Below are 12,496 nucleotides of genomic sequence, written 5' to 3' on the forward strand. Positions count from 1 at the left end.
GGGGGTCACTGGGGGACGCAGGGGGCTGGGAAGTACTGGGGGGAACTTGCGGGCACTGTGGAAGACTGGAGAAATTGGGGCGCACTGGGGTGAACAGGGGGCACTGTAGGTGTTGCGGGGACTGAGGAGGACTGGGAATCACCGGGAGTTCCTGAGGGGGGCACTGGTGGTTACTGAAGAGTCACTGGCGGTTACTGGGAGGTGCTGTGGTTTGGGGTGTCTGTGTGTCTCCAGGAATGTCCCCCACGTGTCCCTCATGCCCCCACGACTGTCCCCGTGTCGCCATGGGTCTCCCTGTGCCCCCCTCGTGTCTGTCTCTGTGTCGCTCAGGTGTCCCCAGACATGTTCCTGTGTCCCCTACTGGTACGCACGTATCTCTGGGGATGTCCCCAGTGGTGTCTCCTGGGTGTCCCCTATGCGTGTCTGTCTTCCCCCTCTGTGTCTCCGTGGGTGTCCCCTAAGATGTCCCTCTCTCCCTGCATCCCCCCATGAGTGTTCCCTGTGCTTCGTGTGAGACCCCAGGGTGTCTCCACATCCTCCCTGTGGGTTGTTTTCCTTGGACGTCCCCACGGCTGTCCCTATATCCTTCATTGGTGCCTGTGTGTCCCCATGAATATCCCCATGTCTCTGCATCTTCATGCCATATGCCTTTGTGCCCTAGCTGTCCCCATAGGTGTCCCTGTGTCCCCCACCACATGTGCCTGTGTTCCCCCACTGGTGTCTCCCCACTGTTGTCCCTGTGTCTCTCCACAATGTCCTTGTTCCCCTGTGGCTGCCTCTGGGTACCTCCATGTCCCCCGTTTTCCCCCAGGACGATGCCGGTGACCCTGGAACTGCGGCTTCTTCTGCTGGCGCTGGCGCTGCGGGGGGAGGCAGTGTCCCCTTCAGTGTCCCCTGCCACGTCCCCCCCCGAGTCTTCCTCTGAGAAGTGTGGGGCAGCGTTGGCGGATGTGCTGAGGCGGCTGCGGGAGCTCGAGGGGCACGTGCAGGCACTGAGGGGACACTGTGGGGACACAGCGGGACCCCAGGCTGGGACAGGTAACAGAGGACAAGGAGGGGGAACATGGGGGAACCCCAGGCTGGGACAGGGGAACACAGGGAGGGCAAGGGGACATGGGAGAACATGGGGCTCCTAGGGACAGTGAGGGGACATGGCAGAACCCTAGGCTGGGACAGGTAACAGAGATTAGGGACATGGAGGGGACACAGGGTGCCGGGGAGAATGAAGAACAGGGGGGACATAGAGGGTCGTTGGAGGATCACTGGGGAGTCATTGGGGGGTCACTGAGGTGGTTATTTGTGGGGACATTGGGGTCATGATGGTCCTTGTGGCCATTGGGATGTCAGTGGGGGGCCGGTTGGGGGTCAGTGGGGAATCACTGCCGGGAACAGTGGGGGTCAGCGGGAGGTCACTAGGGGGGTCACCGGGGGGCCAGTACGAGTCACTGGCAGTCATCAGGGTCATTGGGGGGGAGTCACTGGGGGGGTCACTGGGAGTCACTGGGAGGCCATTGGGAGGCCATTGGGGGGGCATTGGTGGGGTCAGTGGGGTCACGCCCGTGTCCCGTGTCCCGTGTCCCTCAGGCCGGTCGGTGCAGCTCTGTGCGCCTCCTGCCGGCGGCTGCGCCTGCCCCGCCCCCTCGGCCGAGGCCCCGCCCCCGGCCCCGCCCCCCGCGTGTCCCCGCGGCTGCAGTGACCAGGGCCGGTGCGAGCGCGGGCGCTGCCGCTGCTTCCCGGGATTCAGCGGCCCCGACTGCGCCACCCCCGCCTGTGCGCCGGGCTGGGGCGGCGCCCGCTGCGACATCGGTGCGTCCCAGAGCCCCCCCAGTGCTCCCAGTACCCCTCCGTGACCTCCCGTCTTCCCCACCTCAGTGCTCCCACTGTACCCCCTGTACACAGTGCGCGTGTACCCCCTGGGTGGGAGGGGAAACTGCTGCGACATCGGCGGCTCCCCAACGCTCCCAGTGCCCCTCAGTGTATCTCCAGCGACTTCCGAGTGACACCACCTCAGTGCTCCCAATGCCCCCCCTCCTCCCGTCCCATCCTGGGGGGCCCTACTGTATCACCAGTGCTTACCCACCTGTTCCCCAGTGCCCTTCAGAGTTCCTCCGGTTCTCCCCATCCCAGTGCTCCCAGTACACCCCCACTTCTCTCCCCATCCGTGGGGTGTTCTCATGCCACCTCATTGTGTCCCCAAGCGTCCGTCCCTATGTGCCACTCCCAATGCCCCTCAGTGCCTCTCAGTGTCCCATCCCTGAGTGTCCCCGCCCCGCTGTGTCCCCAGTGTGTCCTCAGCATGTCCTAGGGTGTTCCCAGGGTGTCCCCATCCCCTAGATGCCCCATCCCAGGGTGTCCCTGTGGTGTCCCCAGGGTGTCTCCATCCCAGGGCATCCCCATCTAATGTGTGTCCCCTGGTGTACCCATGGTGTCCCTGCATTGTCCCCTCAGAGGTGCCCTGGGTAACACCACGGTTGGCCTCCCGCACCCCAACGTCCCTGCGCATCACCTGGCCCCAGCCCCTCGTTCCTCCTGATGGCTACCGGGTGACACTTGTCCCCCTGGTAAGTGGGGACACAGGAGACATAAGGGTGGGGACATGGGGATGGGACAGGGATAGGAGGGAACACAGAGGGAAACAGGAAGGGGCAAAACCCCAGTGCCACCAGTGTGGACACAGTGGGATGACCCCAATATGTCTCCAAATCATCCCCATGTGTCCCCATGGTGTCCTCAGTGGTATCCCCTACATGTACCAAATATGTCCCCCTTAAGCCCCTGCAATGTGTTCTAAACGTGTGCCCAGTGCAACCCTCCAGCATGTCCCCAACATGACCCCAGTATGTCCCATAGTGTCCTCAACCTGTGTCCAGTGTGTCCCCAGTGTTCTCTATTGTGTCTCCACCATGTCCCCAGTGTGTTCCCATTGTGTCCCCAATCTATCTTCCAACACATCCCCAGTGAGTCGCCACACTGTGTCCTGAATATGTCCCCAACGTCTCCAATGTGTCCCTGAAATTCCCAAGATGTTCCTAAGGTGTCCCCAGTGTGTCCTCAATGTCTCTCCCTGGTGTCCCCTCCCACCCCCTCACACTGTCTCTGTCCCCAGGATGACCCTGTGGCCATGACAACCCACGAACTGCCCAGCTCTGCTGTTGCCTTCTCAGTGACAGGGCTGTCCCCAGGCCGCCCCTTTGAGCTGCTGGTCCAAGCCCGGCGGGGGCCGCATCTGGGGGCACCTGGAGTCCTGCGTCTGCGCACAGGTGGGGACACCACAGGGACGCCTGGAAACACTGTGGGAACAGGGAAGGGGCTGGGGCAACAGGGACAAAGGTGAGGGTGGGAATGGCATAGGGATGAGGATGGAGAGGGCCTGGGGTCCTGCACCTGTGCGCAGGTGGGGACACTGGGGGACAAGGCAAGGGGCATAGAGATGGAGTTAGGGACACAGTAGGGACAGGAATGGGAGAGGGGATGAAAGGAAGCAGTGGGGACAGTGGGTAGCATGGGGACAGGAACAGGATGGTACACAGATGGGAATGGGGATGGCACAGGGATGGGGACAGTGATGACATGGGATCACCATGGGGACAGGGATAGCAAGGGGATAAGGATGGGGTTGGGGTTGGCATGGGCATGGGGACAGGAATAAAAGGCATGGAGACAGTGATAGCACAGTGTCACAGTTAACAGGACAGCCCAGATGTGTGGTCAGGAATTGCACAGGGGTGGGAATGGTACAGGGATGGAGACAGCATGGGAACAGTGTGGCACTGAACAGAGATGGGATAGCACAAGGATGGGGTTGGAGACAGCGATGGCATGGCCAAGAAAGTGGGGACAAGGATGGGAAAAGGGATACCAGGGGAACAGGGATAGAGGTAGCATGGGCATGGATACAGGGGTAACATGGACAAGGGAACTGGGTGGGGATGGCCCAGGGACTGGGACAGGGCTGGGACAGGGATGTCCCCCAGGGACTCTCTGCGATGATTGGTGACATGGATCCCCTTTGCTCCACAGCACTCATCCCGCCTGTGCCCAGCTATGAGGGGTCCCCAGCATCACCGCAGGGCTCTCTGGGGTCCCCAGCAGTGGCACCATCAGCCCGAGGGCCCCCGGAGTCCCCAGGATCCCCCGGGTCACTGGGGTCCCCAGGGTCACTGGTATCACCCATATCACCAAACTTGGGGTCACCTGGTTCTTTGGGGCCACCAGCATCCTCCAAGGTTCCAGCATCCCCAGTAGCTCGAGGGTCCCTGGGATCCCCAGCACCTCCAAGGTCATCAGTGTCACCAGAATCCCCAGAGTCACCAGCATCACCAGAAGTCCCAGGGTCATCAGTGTCACCAGATTTCTCAGTGTCACCAGTGTCCCCAGAGTCCCCTTTGCCCCCAGAGCTCCCAGAATTGCCAGGGTCCCCAGAGTCCCCAATGTTTCCAGAGTCCCCTCCACCCCCATGGTCCCCAGTGTCCCCATGGCCCTCACTGTCCCCAGGCATCCCCTCCCTGCAGGACCTGGTGGGCCGGCTGTCCACATACAGTGGATCCCTGCTTGAGCGTCTCGAGAGCCATCTGCGGGCCACCAACTTTCCACTCCGTGGCAACCAGACAGTGCCAGGGGTGGCCCGTGCCATCCTGGCCTACATCCTGCGCCGGCACCCAACCCTTGGGAGAGGACAGGGACTCACAGGTGGACATCATGGCAGAGATTGAACCAGGAGAGGGTGGGGACATTGGGAAGGGGGTTGGAGGGTACAAGGGGAGAGACATCCTGGAGAGCAGAACTGGGGGGATGGGCAGAAAGGAACATCACTGTGAGAGGAATGCGGGGGGATGGTGGGAATGGGGAGTGGGACAGGACAGGGAAGGGACATTCCAGGGAGGGTGGGATGGAGGAGATGGAGAAAGGGGAACAGGGAAGATGGGTGGAAGGGGCATCCTGAAAAGGAGGAGGACAACCAAGGACAGGGGGAGGGACATCCTGGGGAGGAGAATGAGAGACGGGGTGGCAGGGATGTCCTGTAACACGCTCTCTGGGGGCAGGGGAGGGTGGAAACCAAGAGCTGGTGCTGAAATGGGAGGACATGGATGGGATGGAGCCAATGAAGCCATGGAGGGATGTGGGGAAAACAGGTACCAATGTGGACGGTGATGGATGGGATGAACTCAGGTGTTGGACTTGATGACCCTTGTGGGTCCCATCCAATTCAGAAGGTTCTGTAATATCTGGGATGGAGAGAGGAGGGATAGATGGATGGATGGATGGATGAATGGATGTCACATGGATAGAGGGATGGAGAGACTGATGAATGGAGACATGAATGGTGGAGGGGATGGATGAAGGGGTGGAGGGATAAGGGAGGGATAGATGGAGGGAGGGCTGGAGGCATAGATGGTCATGTGACTGGACAGACAGATGACTCTGCCCACACTATTCTCACTCCATTGCAGTCAAAGCCGAGCCAGAGGATCTGCATCCATCCCAGCCAGTCCTGGGTGATCTCAGTGTCACCAGCATCACCCCCAGCTCCATGCAGCTGCAGTGGAGTGTCCCCGAGGACTCCTTTGACTCCTTCATGCTGCAGTACCGGGATGCCCAGGGCCAGCCCCAGGCCCTGCCCATTGATGGCGGGTCTCGATCGGTGACAGTGCCAGGCCTGTCCCCATCCCGCCGGTACCACTTCCACCTCTATGGGCTGCAAGGTAGGAGGAAGATTGACCATGTCTCCATCGAGGCTGTGACAGGTGAGGGAGAAGGTCAGGGGGGTGCGGGTGCATAGAGGGAGGGATTAAGGGGTGGGGGAATGGGTGGATGAAGGAAGGGATAGAGAGGTGCAGGAGTGGAAAGATGAAGGATTGGATGGATGGATGGATGGATGACAATGGGAGGGTTGCATGAATATATGGATAGATGCACGGTTAAGGTGAGAGATGGATGCATTGATGGACAGATCAATGGATGGACAGAAGAAGAGATAAGGAATGGGTAGATGACTGAAAATGAGTGGTGGCTCCTGGATGAGTTAGTTGGTTGGGTAGACTGAAGGACAGGGGTATGGTGGAGAATGCATGGATGGTGATGGATGATACATCGATGGATGGGGGCCTCCTGGGTGGATTGGATGGATGAACGCTGAATGGACATGTGGCTGGGCAGGTGCACACGTGGCTGAGTCCATGGCTGGATTTTGCTCTGAGTGAGTAAGTGGGTGAGTGTTGGTGAATAGGGGTGTCAGATTGCATTCAAATGAGATTCAAATAGGACTGTATTCAAGGACTGACTGGAGGAAACAGGATGAATGGATGGATGAAGATATATGAATGGATGAAGATGGATAACGGATTATAGCTGTTGGGACAGTTTGTCAGTGGTTTGACATGTCAGATCAGGGAGTGGGTGCTTGGATGACCCAACACAGGGTGATATTAAAGGAGTTAGAAGGAAAATGTGCATGATATGGCCTGTAGTTAAATGGATGAGTAGATGATGTGTGCTGGAATGAATAACCCTGCTGATAAAAGTGTAAATAGAAAGATGTACGCATTGACTGGTGGATGGTGGATGGATGATTCAATGGGATTACCATGCCATTATCCATTGCAGGCACAGAAGAGCCAGAGGAGTTGCCACTGCCCTCAGAGGAGCAAAACCATGAGAAATCCCAAAATGAGACCCCCCCATCTGATGCCATCCCTGTGCAGGCAGTGCTGGGGGAGCTGAGGGTCTCCAGTGTCACACCCAACTCTGTGGGGCTACAGTGGAGTGTTCCTGAGGGCTCCTTTGACTCCTTCCTGCTGCAGTACCGGGATGTCCAGGGCCAGCCCCAGGCTCTGGCCATTGATGGCGGGTCCCGTTCAGTGACAGTGCCAGGCCTGTCCCCATCCCGTCGGTACCGTTTCCACCTCTATGGGTTGCGGAGCAGGAAGAAGACTGACCGTGTCTCTATTGATATCATCACAGGTGAGATGGAAGGTCAGAGGTATAGATGGATAGATGGATGGACAGATGGATGGATCAAGAAGTGGATGGATCAAGAGATCCCATCCCCATTCCATCCACATCTGTCAGTGAGCACCTGCTGACTTGGACCCCACCCAATCAATCATTGACCATTGACCCTTCCACTGACTTGCTGACCAACATTTGCCATCCACTATCATCATCATCATCATCATCATCATCATCAATCTATTACCCATCATTATCATCCATAATTTTCATCTACCATGTATCACCACCATCATCATCGTCATCGTCATTCATCATCATTTATCAGTCATCTTCCATCCATTCATTCTTCCATCCACACATCCATCATCCTTTGTCCATCAATGATGGATGGATGAATGTAAGATTGCCCATGGGAAAGGAGGTTGGGAGGGACACAGGCCTGGAGGGATACAGGAAGAAAGAACCAGAGATGGATATGGAATTGGGTTGAGGTGGTGATGGATGGATGGATGGGTGTATGGCTGGATGGGTTGCTGACTGGTGGGATGGACATTTGGAGGGACACAGGCATATCCACAGCCATCACCATCCCCTCTCCATCAAAGCTGAAGAAGAGCAACAGAACCTGCCCCCACTAACAATGGAACCCCAACAGGAGAAATCTGAAATTATGTCCCCTCTGTCTGAGGGATGTCTGCTATGGGCAGTGCTGGAGGAACTGAGAGTATATAGGGTCACACAGAACTATCTGCAGCTACAGTACAGTGTACCTGAGGGCTCATTTGGTTCCTTCATGCTCCAGTACGAGGATACCAAGGGCCAGCCCAAGGCCCTGCCTATTGGTGGCAGAGCCCAAACAGTGACAATCCTGGGGCTGTCCCCATCCCACCAGTACCACTTCCAACCCTATGGGCTGCAGACTAGGAAAAGCATTAACCATGACTACACCTAGGCTATCAAAAGGGAGCAGGAAGGTTACAGAGAGTGTGGAAGTGTGGATGGATGCTTGCTTGGTTGGTGGGTGGTAGATGGATGTTTGGATGGACACAGCCATCACCAACCCCTCTCCGTGGCAGACACAGAAGAGCCAGAGGAACTGCTCCTGCCCACAGAGGAACCGCAGCATGAGAAACTCCAAACTGAGGCCCCCACATCTGAGGCCACTCCAGCAAGGGCAGTGCTGGAGGAGCTGAGGGTCTCCAGAGTCACCCCCATCTCTGCGCAGCTGCAGTGGACGGTCCCCAAGGGCTCCTTTGACTCCTTTATGCTGCAGTACCGGGATGCCCAGGGCCAGCCCCAGGCCCTGCCCATCGATGGCGGGTCTCGCTCGGTGACGGTTCCAGGCCTGTCCCCATCCCACAAGTACCGCTTCCACCTCTACGGGCTGCGTGCAGGCAAAAGGATTGACCGTGTCTCCGTCGACACTGTCACAGGTAAGGCAGAAGGTCAAAGGGATGGAAGGATCAAGAAATGGAGGCATCAAGGGATGCCATGCCCATCACATACTCACCACTGAGCAGCCATCGACTCAGCACCATCTGATCAACCATCAACCCTTCCACCAACCTACTGACTAGCATTGTCCATCATCCATCATCCACCATCAGCAACCATCAGTTATCCATAATCATCCGTCATCTTCATCTACCATGTATCACCATCACCCATCAATTGTCATGTCTCCATCTGTCCTTCAATGCTTCCCTCACACTCTATCCATCAAGGATGGATTCAGTGATGGATGAGTAGAAGATTGTCCATGGGAAATGGGGGTGGGGAGGGTTGAAGGCATGGAGTGATGTGATGAGAAAGAGACAGAGAGATGGATGTGGAACCGTCTAGGTGGTTGTCTTAGATGTTGGGTGTGTGATGGGAAGAATGGATAGATGGGTGGATGGATGACAGAAGATGCATTTTCGGGAAATTTCATCTGGTAGTTTGCCATATCAGATGAGTGGTGGTTGTGTGGTTGGGCAATCCAATGGAGGATGAATTTAAAGAAGTTGAAGGCAAATGTGCATGGTATGACCTGTTGTTGGGTGGAAGGGTATATGTTGGGTGCCAGAATGAATGTTCCAAAAGGTGAAAGGATGGTGAGATGGATGGATGGATGGATGGATGGATTAGTTAGTGGGTGGTGGGATGGACATTTGGAGTGACACATGGCTGCCTATGCCCTTTACCATCTCCTCTCCAATGCAGCCAGTGAAGAACCATTGCCCTCAGAGGAGCCCCAACAGGAGAAGCCCAAACCTGAGTCCGCTGCATCTGAGGCACTCCCGATGCGAGCAGTGCTGGAAGAGCTGAAGGTGTCCAGTGTCACAGCCAACTCTGTGCAGCTCCAGTGGAGAGTTCCTGAGGGCTCCTTTGATTCCTTCCTGCTGCAGTACCGGGATGCCCAGGGCCAGCCCCAGGCCCTGCCCATTGATGGCGGCTCCCGCTCAGTGACAGTGCCAGGGCTGTCCCCATCCCGTCGGTACCGCTTCCATCTCTATGGACTGTGGGGCAAGAAGAAGATTAACCATGTCTCCACCGAGGCTGAAACAGGTAAGTGGGAAGGTCAAGGGAGGAAGGTTTGATGGGGTTATGGTGAAGAAAATGGATATATGAGAAATGTAACGATCAAGGGATGGAAGAATGGGTGATTGGAGGAAGGGATGGAGTTGTGGAGGAGTGGAGAAGTGGAGGAATGGGTGATTGGGTGGATGGGGGGATGGATGGACAGATGACTTGATCTGTACATGAGAGGATGAGTGGATGGATGGGTAGATCTTGGTTGTCAAAATGAATTGTTTAGGAGTTGAAAGGATGCACGGATGGATGGATGGTTGCTTGGTTGGTGGGTGGTAGATGGATGTTTGGATGGACACAGCCATCACCAACCCCTCTCCGTGGCAGACACAGAAGAGCCAGAGGAACTGCTCCTGCCCACAGAGGAACCGCAGCATGAGAAACTCCAAACTGAGGCCCCCACATCTGAGGCCACTCCAGCAAGGGCAGTGCTGGAGGAGCTGAGGGTCTCCAGAGTCACCCCCATCTCTGCGCAGCTGCAGTGGACGGTCCCCAAGGGCTCCTTTGACTCCTTTATGCTGCAGTACCGGGATGCCCAGGGCCAGCCCCAGGCCCTGCCCATTGATGGCGGGTCTCGCTCGGTGACGGTTCCAGGCCTGTCCCCATCCCACAAGTACCGCTTCCACCTCTACGGGCTGCGTGCAGGCAAAAGGATTGACCGTGTCTCCGTCGACACTGTCACAGGTGAGGCAGAAGGTCAAAGGGATGGAAGGATCAAGAAATGGAGGCATCAAGGGATGCCATGCCCATCACATACTCACCACTGAGCAGCCATCGACTCAGCATCATCTGATCAACCATCAACCCTTCCACCAAACTACTGACTAGCACCGTCCATCGTCCATCATCCACCATCAGCAACCATCTGTTATCCATAATCATCCGTCATCTTCATCTACCATGTATCACCATCACCCATCAATTATCATGTCTCCATCTGTCCTTCAATGCTTCCCTCACACTCCATCCATCAAGGACTGATTCAGTGATGGATGAGTAGAAGATTGTCCATGGGAAATGGGGGTGGGGAGGGTTGAAGGCATGGAGTGATGTGATGAGAAAGAGACAGAGAGATGGATGTGGAACCGTCTAGGTGGTTGTCTTAGATGTTGGGTGTGTGATGGGAAGAATGGATAGATGGGTGGATGGATGACAGAAGATGCATTTTTGGGAAATTTCATCTGGTAGTTTGCCATATCAGATGAGTGGTGGTTGTGTGGTTGGGCAATCAATGGAGGATGAATTTAAAGAAGTTGAAGGCAAATGTGCATGGTATGACTTGTTGTTGGGTGGAAGGGTATATGATGGGTGCCAGAATGAATGTTCCAAAAGGTGAAAGGATGGTGAGATGGATGGATGGATGGATGGATGGATGGATGGATGGATGGATGTATGGATTGGTTAGTGGGTGGTGGGATGGACATTTGGAGTGACACATGGCTGCCTATGCCCTTTACCATCTCCTCTCCAATGCAGCCAGTGAAGAATCATTGCCCTCAGAGGAGCCCCAACAGGAGAAGCCCAAACCTGAGTCCGCTGCATCTGAGGCACTCCCGATGCGAGCGGTGCTGGAAGAGCTGAAGGTGTCCAGTGTCACAGCCAACTCTGTGCAGCTCCAGTGGAGAGTTCCTGAGGGCTCCTTTGATTCCTTCCTGCTGCAGTACCGGGATGCCCAGGGCCAGCCCCAGGCCCTGCCCATTGATGGCGGCTCCCGCTCAGTGACAGTGCCAGGGCTGTCCCCATCCCGTCGGTACCGCTTCCATCTCTATGGACTGTGGGGCAAGAAGAAGATTAACCATGTCTCCACCGAGGCTGAAACAGGTAAGTGGGAAGGTCAAGGGAGGAAGGTTTGATGGGGTTATGGTGAAGAAAATGGATATATGAGAAATGTAACGATCAAGGGATGGAAGAATGGGTGATTGGAGGAAGGGATGGAGTTGTGGAGGAGTGGAGAAGTGGAGGAATGGGTGATTGGGTGGATGGGGGGATGGATGGACAGATGACTTGATCTGTACATGAGAGGATGAGTGGATGGATGGGTAGATCTTGGTTGTCAAAATGAATTGTTTAGGAGTTGAAAGGATGCACGGATGGATGGATGGTTGCTTGGTTGGTGGGTGGTAGATGGATGTTTGGATGGACACAGCCATCACCAACCCCTCTCCGTGGCAGACACAGAAGAGCCAGAGGAACTGCTCCTGCCCACAGAGGAACCGCAGCATGAGAAACTCCAAACTGAGGCCCCCACATCTGAGGCCACTCCAGCAAGGGCAGTGCTGGAGGAGCTGAGGGTCTCCAGAGTCACCCCCATCTCTGCGCAGCTGCAGTGGACGGTCCCCAAGGGCTCCTTTGACTCCTTTATGCTGCAGTACCGGGATGCCCAGGGCCAGCCCCAGGCCCTGCCCATTGATGGCGGGTCTCGCTCGGTGACGGTTCCAGGCCTGTCCCCATCCCACAAGTACCGCTTCCACCTCTACGGGCTGCGTGCAGGCAAAAGGATTGACCGTGTCTCCGTCGACACTGTCACAGGTGAGGCAGAAGGTCAAAGGGATGGAAGGATCAAGAAATGGAGGCATCAAGGGATGCCATGCCCATCACATACTCACCACTGAGCAGCCATCGACTCAGCATCATCTGATCAACCATCAACCCTTCCACCAAACTACTGACTAGCACCGTCCATCGTCCATCATCCACCATCAGCAACCATCTGTTATCCATAATCATCCGTCATCTTCATCTACCATGTATCACCATCACCCATCAATTATCATGTCTCCATCTGTCCTTCAATGCTTCCCTCACACTCCATCCATCAAGGACTGATTCAGTGATGGATGAGTAGAAGATTGTCCATGGGAAATGGGGGTGGGGAGGGTTGAAGGCATGGAGTGATGTGATGAGAAAGAGACAGAGAGATGGATGTGGAACCATCTCGGTGGTTGTCTTAGATGTTGGGTGTGTGAAGGGAAGA

The 12,496-nt window shown here is 56.1% G+C and overlaps 1 protein-coding gene across 1 annotated transcript in view; it reads left to right on the plus strand.

Annotated features, from left to right (window-relative positions):
• The first annotated feature begins 748 nt into the window (after positions 1–748).
• The window catches only part of LOC136373133 (tenascin-X-like), a 29,188-nt gene continuing 17,440 nt past the window's right edge, over positions 749–12,496 (plus strand). Inside the window, exons 1-14 of the mRNA XM_066338078.1 lie at positions 749–1,128; positions 1,585–1,806; positions 2,449–2,561; positions 3,107–3,260; positions 4,021–4,689; positions 5,043–5,132; positions 5,451–5,744; positions 6,604–6,972; positions 7,557–7,889; positions 8,070–8,384; positions 9,154–9,498; positions 9,850–10,206; positions 10,999–11,343; positions 11,695–12,051. Of these exons, the coding sequence (XP_066194175.1) occupies positions 753–1,128; positions 1,585–1,806; positions 2,449–2,561; positions 3,107–3,260; positions 4,021–4,689; positions 5,043–5,132; positions 5,451–5,744; positions 6,604–6,972; positions 7,557–7,889; positions 8,070–8,384; positions 9,154–9,498; positions 9,850–10,206; positions 10,999–11,343; positions 11,695–12,051 (4,339 nt within the window). The 5' untranslated portion in view covers positions 749–752. The remainder of the gene's footprint in view (positions 1,129–1,584; positions 1,807–2,448; positions 2,562–3,106; positions 3,261–4,020; positions 4,690–5,042; positions 5,133–5,450; positions 5,745–6,603; positions 6,973–7,556; positions 7,890–8,069; positions 8,385–9,153; positions 9,499–9,849; positions 10,207–10,998; positions 11,344–11,694; positions 12,052–12,496) is intronic.

The sequence above is a fragment of the Sylvia atricapilla genome, chromosome 32 (assembly GCF_009819655.1).
Source record: "Sylvia atricapilla isolate bSylAtr1 chromosome 32, bSylAtr1.pri, whole genome shotgun sequence".
Taxonomy (NCBI): domain Eukaryota; kingdom Metazoa; phylum Chordata; class Aves; order Passeriformes; family Sylviidae; genus Sylvia; species Sylvia atricapilla.